This window comes from Chiloscyllium plagiosum, unplaced genomic scaffold, assembly GCF_037043375.1.
Source record: "Chiloscyllium plagiosum isolate Xiang-an unplaced genomic scaffold, Cpla_swu_hap1 HiC_scaffold_5, whole genome shotgun sequence".
Taxonomy (NCBI): domain Eukaryota; kingdom Metazoa; phylum Chordata; class Chondrichthyes; order Orectolobiformes; family Hemiscylliidae; genus Chiloscyllium; species Chiloscyllium plagiosum.
The window spans coordinates 92,024,134-92,040,569 of record NW_028270143.1 but is presented as its reverse complement, the minus strand read 5'-3'; the positions used below and the strand labels follow the sequence as shown (position 1 = coordinate 92,040,569).

The following is a 16,436-nucleotide window of genomic DNA, read 5'->3' as shown; positions in this document are numbered from 1 at the left end:
GCTACAGTTTGTGAGGCTTTTCCCAAGTTATAATGAGGTGATGTCTGCTTCCTTTTTTTAAGACATAGTGGGACATTAAATTCACTATGCCTTTCAATACTGGAAAAGCTGTGTAAAATGACATGCGTAGTCAAGTCTGTCACATTAGGAAGAGAAACCATGAAAACTGGAAATACACATTTTGTCAGCATCTGAAATGGCAGGAGCCTTCGATGACTGTTCTATGCTAGTTCTGATACCTATCTGAAATGTCAACCTGTGTGTTCTCTTTTTAAGAATTGATTAAATCTCCATGTAATTACTGCATTCTGTTTTTATTTAAATTTGCATTGGTGTTCTTTATGCAGTTTCCAATAGTAGGTGTCTATGTAAACTCGACCAACTTTCTCATTCCTGGAATTTTAGAATTATTGAAACAGTGCAATATCTTAATCACGGCTAGCTTGTACTCGGCAAAGAATCAAAGGGCAAAATTTTCCTATTTTCAGTCAGTTTTTTCAAGTGTGATTCATGGTGCTTGGTCTGCCTTGGCTCACAGTGACTTTTCTACAATCATTAATTATTCAACCACGCTGTTCGACACCCTTCTCTTACAATCATGTGGCTGGGAAAACAGAAGTGCTCATCGCTGCCAGGTCTTTATGCCATTCATTTCAGTGAGTAGAGCCTAGCTGCACAGCACTTCAGATTCTGAAAGTCAGGAACTGTCCTTAACACTGGTGCTCTAGCAGTATCACGAAGAAAATGGCACAAAAAAGTAAGTGGGCTACCTGTTTTGTGGACAGAGAACTGGAGGTGCTGAGGACTGGGGAGTGGAGAGGGCCAGCATAGGAGGCAACACAACCAGTCAGCCAGCCTAGACCAAGATAATGGCCCAGTGCAATGCAGCTCTGGGTAAAAAGGAACGTACAGCCATGCAGAAAAAGGTCTATGATCTTCTGCACTCTGCAAGGCCACCATCTTCTCTCTGTCACCTCACATTCGCACTAATTCTGCTACTACACATACATCTCACCAAGGTTCATGGACTACAACTCTCACTATTGCACAAATCATATCTACTCAACATCTCTCACCCATCTCATCCTCTCAGACTACTAACCATTCCTGCCCTCCTGACTTATACACTGGGACACTTCACCAGCTCTCATGCTCCTTTCTCACCACTGGCTGCTCTTTCTTCTACTTGCGTCAAATTAATATCGCCCTTTTGTCTCCTTGCAGAAAAATTGGTACAGCACCAGGCTCAGAGACACAGGGATGGTAGATATCAAGTTCCTCCCTTTCCATGAAGATAAAATATTTGGGTTAGCTGGAGGAGAGCATCACTGACGTGGATGGTCATCTAATTCATTAAGCTTCAATGTGCTCTGCTGGGGGGGTTGCTCTCCTAATAGCATTAGTGCTAACTCATTATTAATTGATACAAGCTTTTATCCCTTGTACACAAACAGACCCCCTTTTCTCTTATGCAGATACTAATGGCACCCAGCAACCCTCTGCTCAGAAAAGACCTGTGGCAGAGACCCTCAGGTCCAATTCCATTCCTCGGAGGGAAGCCACTGAATCCTTAGGAGATGCACTGGCAAGGCTTTTGCCTGCACCTTCCTCAGCAGTACAATCTGGTGGGCACATCACTGACATGTCTCCAGAACTCACCAACAAAGAAATGCCCTCGGTCTCTGGCACTGAGGACAGCTGGAGATGTGCTCAGCCCCAGAAAGAAGAGTATCCCATTGTGTCGATTAATAACTTTGCCAAAATGCACAGGATGATACAGGAACAGTTGGAAGGTTTGTCAGGGGAAGTTGATAAGTTAGATCAATTATCAGCACCTTGCTTTGTCTGACATGAGTACATCTGGGTGACTCCATACTCCATGGACAGTGTGATGACTGCCATGCATACGGCATCTCTGTATGGACCTGCACACTATCACTCTAGCTTTAGGTACTTAAAGAGGGTTAGGAGGACCTTAACCACCTCCTTCTTCTGAGGGAAACATGTAGATCTTGGTAGGCACTCAAAAGGAGGAGCCATACGGAAGATTCCCATCAGCTTCCTCTCAGTACTCTTCGGAAATGCCCAGCCCCTGCAAGTCTAGCCGAGGAAGGGGATCCTGCATCAGAGCAGGACATTTTCAGTAGGCCTGAGCCCTCTAGGTCTGAATGCCTCTGGATATGACCACCCAACATTCCCGACAACAGGGCCAACTACTGAGCAGGTACTGCCCATCCCAGCTGCAGATGTTGAGACTGCATTTAGACAGAGATTAAAAGAAACATTCTGAGAACACAGGTTGCACAGGTGGAACATCACTGTAAATAACCTTGCACTTTTATAATTGTATCTCCAGTTCAAATGTTTGCCCTTGTGTCTTTGTCACTTTTAGACCTGATTAAATCTCACACCCTTGTAAGAGATGAGCAACCTCTTTAGACATTCCAAGGATGAAAGAAGTTGTAATGGCCAACATTACAACTTCTTTCCTCATAAGCAATCATTTCCTTGATTGCAGGTAACTTTGATGTCAATTTTCGTTGAAAAGTAATATTGATGACTTCAGTTACACTTTGTTGCAGCTTGGCACATGCCATTCTGCTCTGATCATTGCACTGACCTTGACTGATTCCATACATCTCTGGAGGAAAAGGTTCACTCTCTATAGCAGCTTTCCAAGAGAGTAACTCTTGGCTGGATGCTGTACAATGGACAACTCACATTTCCATTCTCCATTGAAGCACCAAGTGCTGCCTCTCACAGGTTTGACTTTGTCCTACAGGATGCTAAAGTGTTTCACAGCAGTTTAGCAGTCAACACATACTCTGAAATATTGAATGCTAACCAATGATAGATGGGACAGAAGTAGATGTCTCAACATTCCACTCAACGTACTGGCTATCGTTAAAAAAATTCACTGTTCCACACTTGGATATGATTTGCTGACTGAAGCCTTAAGAACTACCTAACCTGAGCACTGTGTGGTGCTGGTTCACTACCATATGGTGGCTCCTCCTCAGTTCACTGCTGGTTTATTATTAATGCTCAATAGAGCATGTAATGTACAGATACTTGAAAGTGGAATCAGCAGGGCCTGTTTGCCATATCCCCAAACAGAATGTTAAAACTGTTGAAGGAAATCCAGACTCGGCTCATTTGTGGTGCAAGCTGGTTTCAGTGAAATTATCTCTGGCTTCTCAGGCCCAATACATTGCTGTGTTGGGCTCTCGTGTGTACCTCCCATTCAATGTCCTGATCCCTGCCCTCACCTTAATTTTCATCCTCAGCAAATTGCTGTCAATTCTCTCATTTATTCTGCATTCAGGACATTGCCCTACCTCCTATCACTCCAATTGTGTTCATAATGATGTAGGACAGTTTCTGAGCAAACTTCAAGGCCCTGCTGGAGCAGTCCTAGAATCAAAGCTTCATTTTAAGGAGATCTGTGCTCTGTTCCTCTATGGCCCTAGTAGTGGAAATGTGTATCTTCATTTAGCAACTGAGGGTTTCATAAATTTGTCATGAGCTATATTTGGAGAGGATAACCCTGGTCTCCTAGCAGCCATCCCTCTATGTTCAGAGAACGAATACAGCAGGCCAGACCCTGTGACGACTTTAGTGTGTAAACGTCATGGTAATTCCCAAGATATTTGGCACAGACCTCCAGAATTGGGTATCAGTGGTCATTGATGGATGGAAATCTTTACTGTTAACAGCCATGCAGATTGGTAATAGGACATTCTCAATAGGGCAATATAGGTGCAGTTGAAAGCACCCTGCACGTGGGGGAAGTTAGTGATAGTGGTGAATTCCATTGTCCGAGCTGCTGGGCTGCCCTCTTCTTGGTGAAACAATATGAAGAGCTGTGATCTAGGGAAAATGGCATCAGTTGCATCCTAGATGCATTTATATGTCGAGGATGAGAGATGTCCCCTTTGTTCCTTGTAAAGAGTCGCAGACCTAGAAATTCGGGCAGCTGTGACTTTTGTCAGTCACTGGGATGGGATTACAACATCTGGCATATTTCCCTTCCACACTGCCCCAGCTTCTGGGCCCTTCATTTCACTCGCAGCACACCACACCCCTCTCCCCAGGTCTGTTACCCACCTCCGTCTCTCTGGTTCTCTCCCAGATTGCACTCTGTTCCACCTTCCCCATCCTAATCTCTTTCCCCCATCCCATCCTGATCTTTTTTTCCCCCACCCCATTCTGATCTCTTTCTCTTACTTCTCCAGCCACGTCCCCCTCTGAAATCTGCACACGTCTGATCTAAAGTGTATACAGTGCGTATGTGTCAATGTCAGTAACCTTGGCCTCTGGATAAAGTGGCCCGCTTGATTGGCACCCCATCCACTTCCTTCAACATTCACTTCCTCCATAATTGATGCAGAGTGGCAGCAGTGTCTACAAGATGCTTATAGCAACTCATCAAAGCTGCTTTGACAAACCTGCAACCATTATCATCATCTCAGAGAACATGAGCAGTAGATGCATGGGAACACCACCATTTGCAAATTCTACTCCAAACCACATGCCATCCTGTCTTGGAACTATTTTGCCAATCTTTCACTGTAGATGTGCCTACACAAAATGGACTGCAGCCGTTAAAGAAGGGCGTTCACCATGATCTTCCTAAGGCGATTAGAAATGAGTGCTAAATGCTGGCCTTGCCTACAGTGCCTATGTCCTATCAAAGAATGAAATAAATAATCTTGACATTTGCAGGCAGGTAGCCCATCCTACTTTCTCAAAAATGCTTGCATGCATCTCTTGGCAACATAGAGACAGAGAACTGGCCTGCCAGCTAGTGCTCGGACTATTCAAGCCTGCTTGCCTAAGTGCCCACTCCCAATAGGGACAAAACATTCAGTCATGGATGGGTGTGCCGAGAGAGACAATTTGCTGTTCTAATGAACTAATTGGTAATCCTGGAGGGTATTTTGACTGCACTACTCAAAGTCTTGTGTTGTATGTTTCATTTATGCTGATGAGTGAAAACCACTTCAGAGAGCAGTAAAATTTGTCGGCGTCGCTAATCCAGCAGAACCCAGACATCCCTTGTCAAATATAGTCTGGCTACAAGAGCTGGCATGCACAAGGGTGGAAAATTCACAGAAGTCATACCGCGAAAACAGTATAGTCCTGTAGTCCCTCAAAATGAATGTAATGGAAATAACAGATTTGAAAAAAAAATTGGAGTAAGAATCTAATCTTAGCTGCTCAAAGGATGAGGGAAGTTAAGATTATTCATAACTGCAGCACCCTCAGCCACCACCCATAATCTTGGTAGTTGCAGACAATGGTGAAGTGATGGGACTTAACTATGACCTCAAATAATGCGCCTGCAATGATTGACGATCTCTGTGGCATGGATTTCCCTTTTCCTTGCATGAATTTGAATCTGGCACCAAATCAAAGGGATCCCCAGGTATCCAACAATAATGATGTAATCAAGCAAAGTCGGAAGCCAATCACATTGAAGAACTCACTCAGGCAACAATCCAAAAAATAAAATGAACTTATTGATCACGTTTATAAAATTTACAAAAATTAACATTAATTAGTATACACAAATTAGAAGCTGAAATATAAACTTTATTATTTATTTAAAAAATGCTCTTTCCTTTTTAGAATGGTAAAAAAAATTGGAATTACAAAAATATAATGCGAGGTTTCCAGAGTGGTTCTTCAGTAGTAGATATAGCTTAGTACACCATTGAAAAATCTAGTTCCAGTTCATTCGTGAAGTACAACTTTCTTAACTATTCTTAACAGAGAAAATACATTAGAGGTTATATTCTTATCAGTGCAGTGCTTTCTAGTTGTTGGCAGTTTACGTGGACTGCAGTGCATTTATGCATATGCAGACAGATTGCAGTTAGTGTCAGTGGAGAAATGACTGTGAAAGCTAATGTTTTCTGCACTCAACCATCACAGTCATCAATTTTACCTAAAAACTAAGGCCATCATTAGAGACGTATTCAAATCATTTATTATTGCATTATAGACAGTAGTTTACTACCTATATCTACAAGCTCGAAGAAATGTGAAGCAACAGGAACACCGTGACACACCATCTGGCAATGGCTTGGAACTAAAACTTTCTAGAGTGTTGTTTTGACTGAATAGGGTGAATAGATGAGCACCACCATTGTCACAGACTAAGCCAGATGTATCCTAGGCCTAACTTCTGGAATGTTGTTTAGTCACTTACGAAGGAAGCTGATAAATTTATGTGTGAAGTCGTTCACTGTATTCTCTTTCCTTGACGCCAGATGTAAGAATTAGAGCATGCCTCCAAAATGTGAGAGGCAGTTTCTTCAGAAAAGTTTGAGTGGTTGACAGGTGCTAAACCCTCAACAACGTAGGATTCATTTTTCTGAACTATACTTAATCTGAGGATGCTGTGGCATATGCTTGTCACCTGTCAGTGCATCCTTAAAGAAATTTCTTAAACATTGGTCTGTAATAGCAAATAACTACCACTGAAACTGCTGTCAACTGAGAATGAAGCATTCTTTTGGTTGCAAATGAATGCTATTGATGACAGCACAACAAAAAGATTATGCAGTGTGTCCTGGGAATTTAACTGTTAATAAATAATGGTTTAACAGAGATCTCTACATTCCTGTGGACATTGGCGAAGCAGAGGAGGGTAATTTCTGAGCTCGTGCACAGAAAATGATTACAAATGTAGACAGATTGTCATAAAAACCCAAGTGGCTCATAAATGATCATCAGAGAAGGAATCTCACTCCTTTGCTGATTTGATTCTAGTTATATTACATGTCATTGGCTCTAATAAATATCCTCTGGAGCAACCTCGACCATGATCTCTGGGAAACAAAAGATGTGTACTAATCACAGCTTTGCTAACATCGTCCATATTGTCAGAACAAATAAATAAAAACATTTTTGCAATGATTCTGCAAATAAAAACCTTTCTATACTTCTTCAGAAATCAGTGAGATGCGTTTAAGTCACTTCAGTTGTACAATGTATTTGTTTGTAGCATGTTAGAGGTCAACTTAACTTTTCAATATGAATGCAACCTGATCTGCTGAGAAGTAAAACAACATTACACTACTTAAATGTTTCAGACAATAAAACATCTGAGGACATTGGAATTTAAACCATATGTAATATTCATCAAGCCACCATCACTTGAACGCCTCAGAGAAACCAGAAAGAATGCAAAAATCATTTCAAGCAAAGATGACAAAGGCTCTGCCAAACCATTCACGGTATGTTTTGCAGTTTATATAGACAGGAAAACTTTTTATAATCAAAACTGTTTCAGATGAGTATAAAGTTTTCATTCATATATTTGTTTGTTTTGGGTAAATATGGAGTGATGGAATTGATTCTGCTGTTCATTTTTGGGTGACCCAGAAAACATGTGTACATCTCCCAATAAACAATCTTTACAATGTATCTGTGCTCTCAAAGTGAAGAGAATACACAAATGAAAGATTTGAAGTTTTTGAAGTTGTCTTTATGGTGTGTGCGGTTAGACTGGTAGCAAACTTGTAGCCAGATTCATGTCCACTGAGGGATGGTTTCCATTAGACTCTTTAACAGCTATTCTTCAATGAGACGTCTGCTTAGTTGTACGAGGACAGCATTTCCAGAAGTAAAAGTGTACCTTAGCCACTTGAATATCAATTTTCTAATGCTCCAGGGGTTCTTGGACAATAGAAGAATGTAAAATTCTCACTGGTGGAACATGAACCTATTTGAAACAAACAGAGTGCATTCTGTCTCTTTTTAAGTTGGAAAAGAAGCAATAGACATAATGCCAAATCTTTCTGGGAAAAAACAGTAAATTCACAATGCACTCCATTCTTAATGTGCAAGTCACCCAGCAAATACAGGGGAATAATAGACATGACATCACCTCAGGAACAATTCGGAGAGGGCAATAAATGCTGGTCTTGCCTTGATGCCTACATTATATGAACAATTTTTTTTTAAAAATCTATCGATTGCTTATCAGTTTAGACTTCTGTAATGTTTGCTTTGCTCAACCTCAACCTCTCAGAGCTTGCAGGATTTACAAATTAATTAGCCAGAAATACAAGGCTAATGGTTCAGAGTTTAAGAACCCTTTTAGCTATGTGATCATTTATGCGAGGTTAATCAACCCATTTAGCTCAGAAAGTAAGCATTTAATCTGTTGAGTCCCACTCTAGCATGTAGTAAATTCTTCCTGGAAACTTTTAGAATTTACTTTTTTTGTAGATTTTAAATTTTTTTCTCTTAATGCAATTGTTCTTGATGTTATTTTGCAGCTCTTAGTTTAACTCCAATTCATTATAACAAAATGTTGAATTCAATTTGGGGAGTTGCATGGAAGCTTTCTCTGAGCTGGAACGTGCAGTTTCCTACTTCTTATTATGTCTGCAACACACCTCTAAAGTGCAATGCTTGCCAACACAGATATACTTCTCACTACCCAGGATAAAGAAGAGTACAGCACAGGAACAGGCCCTTTGGCTTGCATAGCCTGCACCAACACATGATGCCTTTTCTAAACCAAAGACCCTTTACCTGCACGTGGCCCATATCACTCTATTCTCAGCCTATTCATGTATCTGTCAAGATGCCTGTTAAATGTCATCATTGCATCTGCTTCTACCACCTCCTCTGGCAACGCATTCCGGGCACTTAAAACCTTCTGTGTAAATAACTTGCCCCTCACATTTGCTTTCAACTTTCTCCCTTTGACCTTGAACCAATGTCCCCTAGTAAGTGACGGTAAAAGACTGTGACTATCCATTCTGTCTACGCTTCTCATAATTTTGTAAACTTTTGTCAGATTGTCCCTTTGTCTCCAGTGTTCCATTGAAGACAAACCAAGTTTATCCAATCTGTCCTCATAGCTAACATCTTCCAGACCAGGCAACATCCTGGTAAACCTTTTCTGTACCCTCTCCAAAGCCTCCACATCCTTCCAGAATCTCACACAATGTTCCAAATGTAGCCTAATTAAAGTTCTATGCAGCTGCAACATGACTTGCCAATTTTTATAATCTGTATCCCAAACAATGAAGGCAGGAATGCTATAAGTCTTCTTGAACACATTACCCATTTGCTGCTACTTTCAGGGAACAGTGGGCCTATATGTCGAGATCCTTCTATACATTAATGCTTCTAAGAGTGTGCCATTTACTTTATACTTCCCTCCTGCATTAGACCTTGCAAAATACATCACCTTACATTTGTTGGATCAAGTTCCAAATATGGTAACGGCGAGTACAAGGGGGCATAGCTTTAAAGTGAGGGGTGATAGATATTGGACAGATGTCAGAGGTAGTTTCTTTACTCAGATAGTAGTAAGGGTATGGAATGCTTTGTCTGCAATGGTAGTAGATTCGCCAACTTTAAGTACATTTAAGTCATCATTGGGCAAGCATATGTACGTACATGGAATAGTGTAGGTTAGATGGACTTCAGATTGGTATGACAGGTCAGCGCAACATCGAGGACCGAAGGGCCTGTACTGTGCTGTAATGTTCTATGTTAAGTTCCATCTGCTATTTCTCTGTCCAAGTATCCAACTTATCTCTATCCTGCTGTATCCTCTGGCAAATCTCTCCACCATATGCCCCAACCTTTGTACCATACACAAATTCATTAATCAGAGCACTTACATTCTCCGTTAAGTCATTTATATGTATTACAAACAATGGGTCCCAGCACTGATCCCTGTGGAACACCATAAGTTACATATCTGCAGCAGAAAAGCACCCTTTCACTGTTACTCACTGTCTTCTATGACCACGTCAGTTCTGTACCCATCTTACTAGCTCATGGTGGATCGCATGTGACTTCACCTTCTGTATTAGTCAGCCATGAGGAACTTAATCAAAGACCTTGCTAAAATCCGTATAGACAATATCCACCATCCTGCCCTCATCAATGATCTTTATCACTTCCTCAAAAAACTCATTTACATTTGTGAGACACACAGAACCATGCTACATGTTGCTAATAAGTTCATATTTTTCCGAAAGTGAATAAATTCTGTCCCTAAGAATCTTCTCCAATAATATTCTTACTGACGTAAGGCTCATTGGCCTGTAAATTCCTCAATTATCTGTGTTGCTCTTCTTAATCAAAGGATCAACATTGGCTATTTTCCAATTCTCTGAGACTTCTCCTGTGACTAAAGAGATAAAAGATTTCATACAAGGCCCAGCAATTTCCTCACTCACCTCCCTTAGAATTCTGGGATAGATCCCGTTAGGCCCTGTGGACTTATCTATCTTAATGCTTTTCAAAACACCCAACTTTACCTCCATTTTTTTATATCAGCATGTCCTAACATATCACCATGTCCTAATATATCACAATTTTTAAAATTCATTTATGGGATGTGGGTGGCGCTGCTGGCCAGCATTTATTGCCCATCCCTAGCTGCCTTTGAGAGGGCGCCATTAGGGAGGGATTTCCAGGAATTTGACCCAGTGACAGTGAAGGAATGCAATATATTTCCGAGTCAGTACAGTGAGTGGCTTGGAGGGGAACTTACAGGTGGTGGTGTACCTATATCTGTTGCTGTGGTCCTTTCAGGTGGAAGTGGTCGTGGGTTTGGAAGGTGCTGTCTGAGGATCTTTGATGAATTTCTGCAGTGCATCTTATAAATAGTACACACGGCTGCTACTGAACGTCAGTGGTGGAGAGAGTAGATGCTTGTGGGATGTAGTGCCAATCAAGTGGGCTGCTTTGTCCTTGATGGCGTCAAGTGTCTTTAGTGTTGTTGGAGCTGCACTCATCCAGACAAGTGGGGAGCATTCCATCACACTCCTGACTTTTCCCTTGTAGATGATGGCTGAAAATGTGTTGCTGGAAAAGCGCAGAAGGTCAGGCAGCATCCAAGGAACAGGAGAATCAAAGTTTCGGGCATAAGCCCTTCTTCAGGCCCGAAACGTCGATTCTCCTGTTCCTTGGATGCTGCCTGACCTGCTGCGCTTTTCCAGCAACACGTTTTCAGCTCCGATCTCCAGCATCCTCACTTTCTCCTTGTCGATGATAGACAAGATTTGTGAAGTTAGGAGGTAATTTACTTTCCACAGTATTCCTAGGCTCTGATCTGCCCTTGTAGCCACTGTGTTTATGTTATGAGTCCAGTTGAATTTCTGATCAATGATAAACCCTAGGGTGTTGGTAGTTGGGGATTCGGTGATGGTTGCACCATTGAATGTCAAGGAGCAGTGGTGCGATCATCTTTTATTGGAGATGGTCATAGCCTGGCATTTTCATGGTATTAGAAGAGAGATTGGGCAAACTGGACCTGTGTATTCGATAGTTTTGAAGAATGAGAGGTTATCTTATTCAAACTTACACAATACTTAAAGATAGACAAGGTAGATACAGGAAAGATAGTTTCCCTGTTTAGGGAGTCTAGAACCAGGGGTCAATTTAAAAGTAAGGGAATGCCACTTACGTCTGTGATGAGGAGAAAGTTTTTGCTCAATGTTGTGAACACTTTGAATTCTCTACACTGAGGGCTGGGAAAGCTTAGTCTCTGAGTATATTTAAGATAGAGATTGATAGATTTCTGGTTACCAGTGGCATCTGGGGTTCTGGGGTTGGGGTGGATAAAAGGTATTGTGGTGTTCCTTTGTTCCTAATCTAGATGCAAGTTGTCACTTGTAGTGAAGGTCTATGCAATGTTTGACACTTAACTGGCAATGAAATGAGTAACAGGTACATTACAAATTATACATACAAAGTGAGGTTGAAAACTATTGGCTGAAATTGCAGTTGGGAATTGGAGTTCCACTTCTACATATTAAGTGATTAATACTCCAGAAACCAGTTTTTTAGATGAAGTGGGGTGTTAGTTTAAAATGAAACTGGCCTAAATCTGAGTCATAATAACCTCTCTCTATAAGATCAAAATTTCTTTCTGATGTGTGAATCAGTATTTAATGTTTTCTAATTCTTTTCTTGTCTTCATCGGTATTATTATTTTCCACGTGCTATGTTATAGGTCTCTCAGTGTGCTAAAAGTTGGTTTCAGTTCCCTACCTTTTCAGTAGTTTTGGTGACCTTGTTCTTTCAGTGCTTTAAACTTCGATATGTGCTGATAATACCAGCTTTTTGGTTAAACCCAGCAGACCTCAAATGGTTGTCTAATGATGCGATGGGGTACGTCCTCCGGCCCTGGTGGCTTGCATCCTTTAAAAGAAAGAGCTACAGAGATACTGGCTGCATTGGCTGTAATTTTCAAAAAAATCCTTGGATTCTGGAGAATTACCAGAGGATTGGAAAACTGCCCATGGAACACCCTGATTCAAAAAGGGAGAGTAACTGTCAGCCAATTAAATGAACATCTATTGTTGGAAAAGTATTGGAATCAATTATCAAGGAAGTAATAGTGGCACATTTGGAAAATCATTATCAAGTAGAGTCGGGATGGTGTCATGAAAAGTAAATCGCATCAGACTAACTTATGAGAGTTTTTCGAGGAAGTCTTAACCAGAGTGGAGAGTGAAGAACCAGTAGACATGTTGTATTTGGACTTCCAAAAGGCACTTGACAAAGTACCACACAAAAGGTTAAGTCATAAGACAAGAGCCTGTGGTGATGGAGGTAGTATGTTGGCATGGATGGAGAATTGGCTAATGGTCACGAAACAGCATGTGGGGATAAAGGTTTTTTTTTCTATAGTGGAGTTCCACTAGTGTAAGTGCTAAGACCACAGCTGTTTACAGTATGTATTAATGACTTAGAGGACAGAAGCAAATGTCTTGTAGCCAAATTTTCAGGCAACACAAGTATAGATGGAAAGGCAAGTTGCAAGGAAGATGCAGTTAATTTCCTGAGAACTATTGATAGGTTGTCAGTCAGAAAAAAGTTGGCAAATGGAGAACAGTGTTTGAAAATGTGTATTGTTCATTTTGGAAAGGAGAACAAGAACACAATATTATTTAAATGGAGAAAAACTGCAGAAAGCTACAACACAAAAGGACTCGGAGGTACTTGTGTGCGACAAATGGAAAGCGAGCACAGATAATCAGGGAGGCTAATGGAATGTTGATCCTTACTTCAAGGGGATTCCAGTATAAGAGTGGGGGATGTCTTACTGCAGCTCTACAGTGTCTATGAGACCACATCAGGCATACTGTAATCAGTTTTGGTTCCCTTATTTCATGAAAGACATAATTTATTTGGAGGCAGGTCAAAGAAGGTTCACTAGGATAATCTTGGTATGGAAAAGTTGTCTTATGAACAAACATGTTGGGACTCTACTCATTGGCATTTAAAAGAATGAGAGATTATCTCATTGAAGTAGAGGATTCTTGAGGGTTTTGACAGGGTAAATGCTGAAAAGATGTTTCCTCTCAAAGAAGAATCTAGGACGAGCGGGCATAGTCTCAGAATAATGGGGCACTCAGGTGAGGAGAAATTTCTTCTCTCTCAGAAGGTTGTGAATCTTTGGAACTCGTTGCTATTGAGAGGTGTGGCTACAGAGTCCTTGCGTATATTTAAGGCTGAGATAGATTCTTGATCAGTAGGAATCGAGGATTACAGTGAAAGGGCAGGACAGTGGATGTGAGGTATCGGATTAGCCATGATGCTGTTGAATGACGGAGCAGGCTCGAGGGCCAATCAGCCTACTCCTGTTCCTATTTCTTATGGTCTTGTTAGTGCATATTGTTTTATCATTTTAGGAAATAATACAATGCCATGAACAGCAACTGACTAACTCAAACTATAGTGCTAATATCTGAGTTTTGTTTGTGATATGGAGCCTGTGAATTTAGCCTGTTAGTTATTTAATGAAAACCATTAATGAGTCACCTGGTTCCTACCCAGTTTTAAACTAATTCAGCAGGGGAGTGGGAACCTAAATTGTAGTTCGAGTATAGAGGAGGTTGAGAGTAGGGAGGTCCGAAATAATGTTTCAGGGTCACAAAAGGGCACTGGCCAGCAAGAAGTTGGTTTGAAGTGTGTCTATTTCAAAGCCAGGAGCATCTGGAATAAGGTGGGTGAACTTGCAGCATGGGTCAGTACCTGGGATTTCGATGTTGTGGCCATTTCAGAGACATGGGAGAGCAGGGACATGAATGATTGTTGCAGGTTCCGGGCTTTAGATGTTTCAGTGAGAACGGAGAAGATGGTAAAAGAGGTGGGGGTGTGGCATTGTTAGTCAACGACAGTATTATGGCTGCAGAAAGGACGTTTGAGGACTTGTCTACTGAGGTAGTGTCGGCTGAGATTAGAAACAGGAAAGGAAAGGTCACCCTGTTGGGAGTTTTCTATCAGTCTCCGAATAGTTCCAGAAAGTTAGAGGAAAGGATAACAAAGATGATCCTCAATAGGAGCGAGAGTGACAGGGTAGTTGTTATGGGAGGCTTTAATTTTCCAAATATAGACTGGGAATACTATAGCTTAAGTACATTAGATGGGTCAGTTTTTGTCCATTGTGTGCAGGAGGGTTTGCTGACACAGTATGTAGATTGGCCAACAAGGGGTGAGACCATATTAAATTTGGTACTGGGTAATGGACCCAGCCAGGTGTTAGATTTAGAGGTAGGTGAGCACTTTGGTGATCGTGACCACAATTCAGTTACATTTACTTTAGAAATGGAAAAAGATAGGTCTCCACCAGAGGGCAAGAGTTATAGCGGGGGGAAAGGCAATTAGGATGCGATTAGACAAGATTTAAGATGCATGGGATGGGGAAGGAAACTGCAGGGGGTGAGCACAATTGAAATGTAGAGGTTATTCAAGGAACAGCTACGGCGGGTCCTTGATAAGTATGTACCTGTCGGGCAAGGAGGAAATGGTTGAGCGAGGGAGCTGTGATTTACTAAGGAAGTTGAATCTCTTGTCAAGATGAAAAAGGCAGCTTATATTAGAATGAGGTGTGAAGGCTCAGGGTGCTTGAGAGTTACAAGGTCGCCAGGAAAGATCTGAAGAGATGTTCCAGAGCTAAGAAAAGCCAGGAGGGGACATGAGAAGATAGAATCAGGGAAACCCCTAAAGCTTTCTATAGGTATATAAGGAATAAAAGAATGACTGGAGTAAGATTAGGGCTAATCAAGGACAGTAGTGGGAAGTTGTGCGTGGAGTCAGAGGAGATAGGGGAAGCGCTAAATGAATATTTCTTGTAAGTATTCACATTGGAAAAAGACAATGTTGTCAAGGAGAATACTGAGAAACAGGCTACTAGACTAGATGGGATTGAGGTTCACAAGGAGGAGGTGTCAGAAATTCTGGGAAGTGTGCAAATAGATAAAATCCCCTGGGCCAGATGGGATTTATCCTAGGATTCTCTGGGAAGCCAGGGAGGAGATTGCTGAGACTTTGGCTTTGTCCGCAGGAATAATGCCAGAAGACTGGAGGATAGCAAATGTTGTTCCCTTGTTCAAGAAGGGGAGTAGAAACATCCGTGGTAAATATAGACCAGTGAGCCTTACTTCTGTTGTGGGTAAAGTGTTTTGTTAACGTTATAAGAGAGAGGATTTTTAATCATCTCGATAGGAATAAGTTGATTAGGGATAGTCAACACTGTTTTGTGAAGGGTAGGTCGTGCCTCACAAACTTTATTGAGTTCTTTGAGAAGGTGACCAAACAGGTAAATGGTTGATGTGGTGTATATGGATTTCAGTAAGGTGTTTGATAAGGTTTCCCATGGTAGGCTATTGCACAAAATGCAGAGGCATGGAATTGAAGATGATTTAGCGGTTTGGATCAGAAATTGGCTAGCTGAAAGAAGACCGAGGATAGTGGTTAATGGGAAATGTTCATCCTGGAGTTCAGTTACTATTGGTGTACCACAAGGATTTGTTTTGGGTCCACTGCTGTTTGTCATTATTATAAACAACAATGAGAGCGTAGAAGGATGGGTTAGTAAGTTTGCAGATGACGCTTAGATTGGTACTGTTGTGGATAGTGCCAAAAGATGTTGTAGGTTATAGAGGGACATAGATAAGCTGCAGATCTGGACTGAGAGGTGGCAAATGCAGTTTAATGCGGAAAAGTGTGAGATGATTCACTTTACATAGAACATAGAAAAATACAGCGCAGTACAGGGCCTTTGGCCCTGAACTGACGACTCGCTGAGTAAAGAATCTACCCCTAACATCTGTCCTATACCTACCACCCCTTAATTTAAAGCTATGCCCCCTCATAATAGCTGACTCCATACGTGGAAAAAGGTTCTCACGGTCAACCCTATCTAAACCCCTAATCATCTTGTACACCTCTATCAAGTCATCCCAAACCTTCTTTTCTCCAATGAAAACAGCCCCAAGTGCCTCAGCCTTTCCTTATACAATCTTCCTACCATACCAGGCAACATCCTGGTAAACCTCCTCTGCAACTGTTCCAGTGCCTCCACATCCTTCCTATAGTATGGCGTCCAAAACTGCACACAATACTCCAGATGCGGCCGCACCAGAGTCTTATACAACTGCAAC

At 41.5% G+C, this 16,436-nt stretch overlaps 1 protein-coding gene across 11 annotated transcripts in view; it reads left to right on the top strand.

The window, feature by feature from the left end:
- The window catches only part of mpp7a (MAGUK p55 scaffold protein 7a), a 493,705-nt gene that overhangs the window by 468,503 nt on the left and 8,766 nt on the right, over positions 1 to 16,436 (top strand). For all 11 annotated transcript variants that reach the window (XM_087987461.1, XM_087987462.1, XM_087987468.1 and 8 more), the window contains one exon: positions 7,101 to 7,244. In XM_087987461.1, the coding sequence (XP_087843587.1) occupies positions 7,101 to 7,244 (144 nt within the window). The remainder of the gene's footprint in view (positions 1 to 7,100; positions 7,245 to 16,436) is intronic.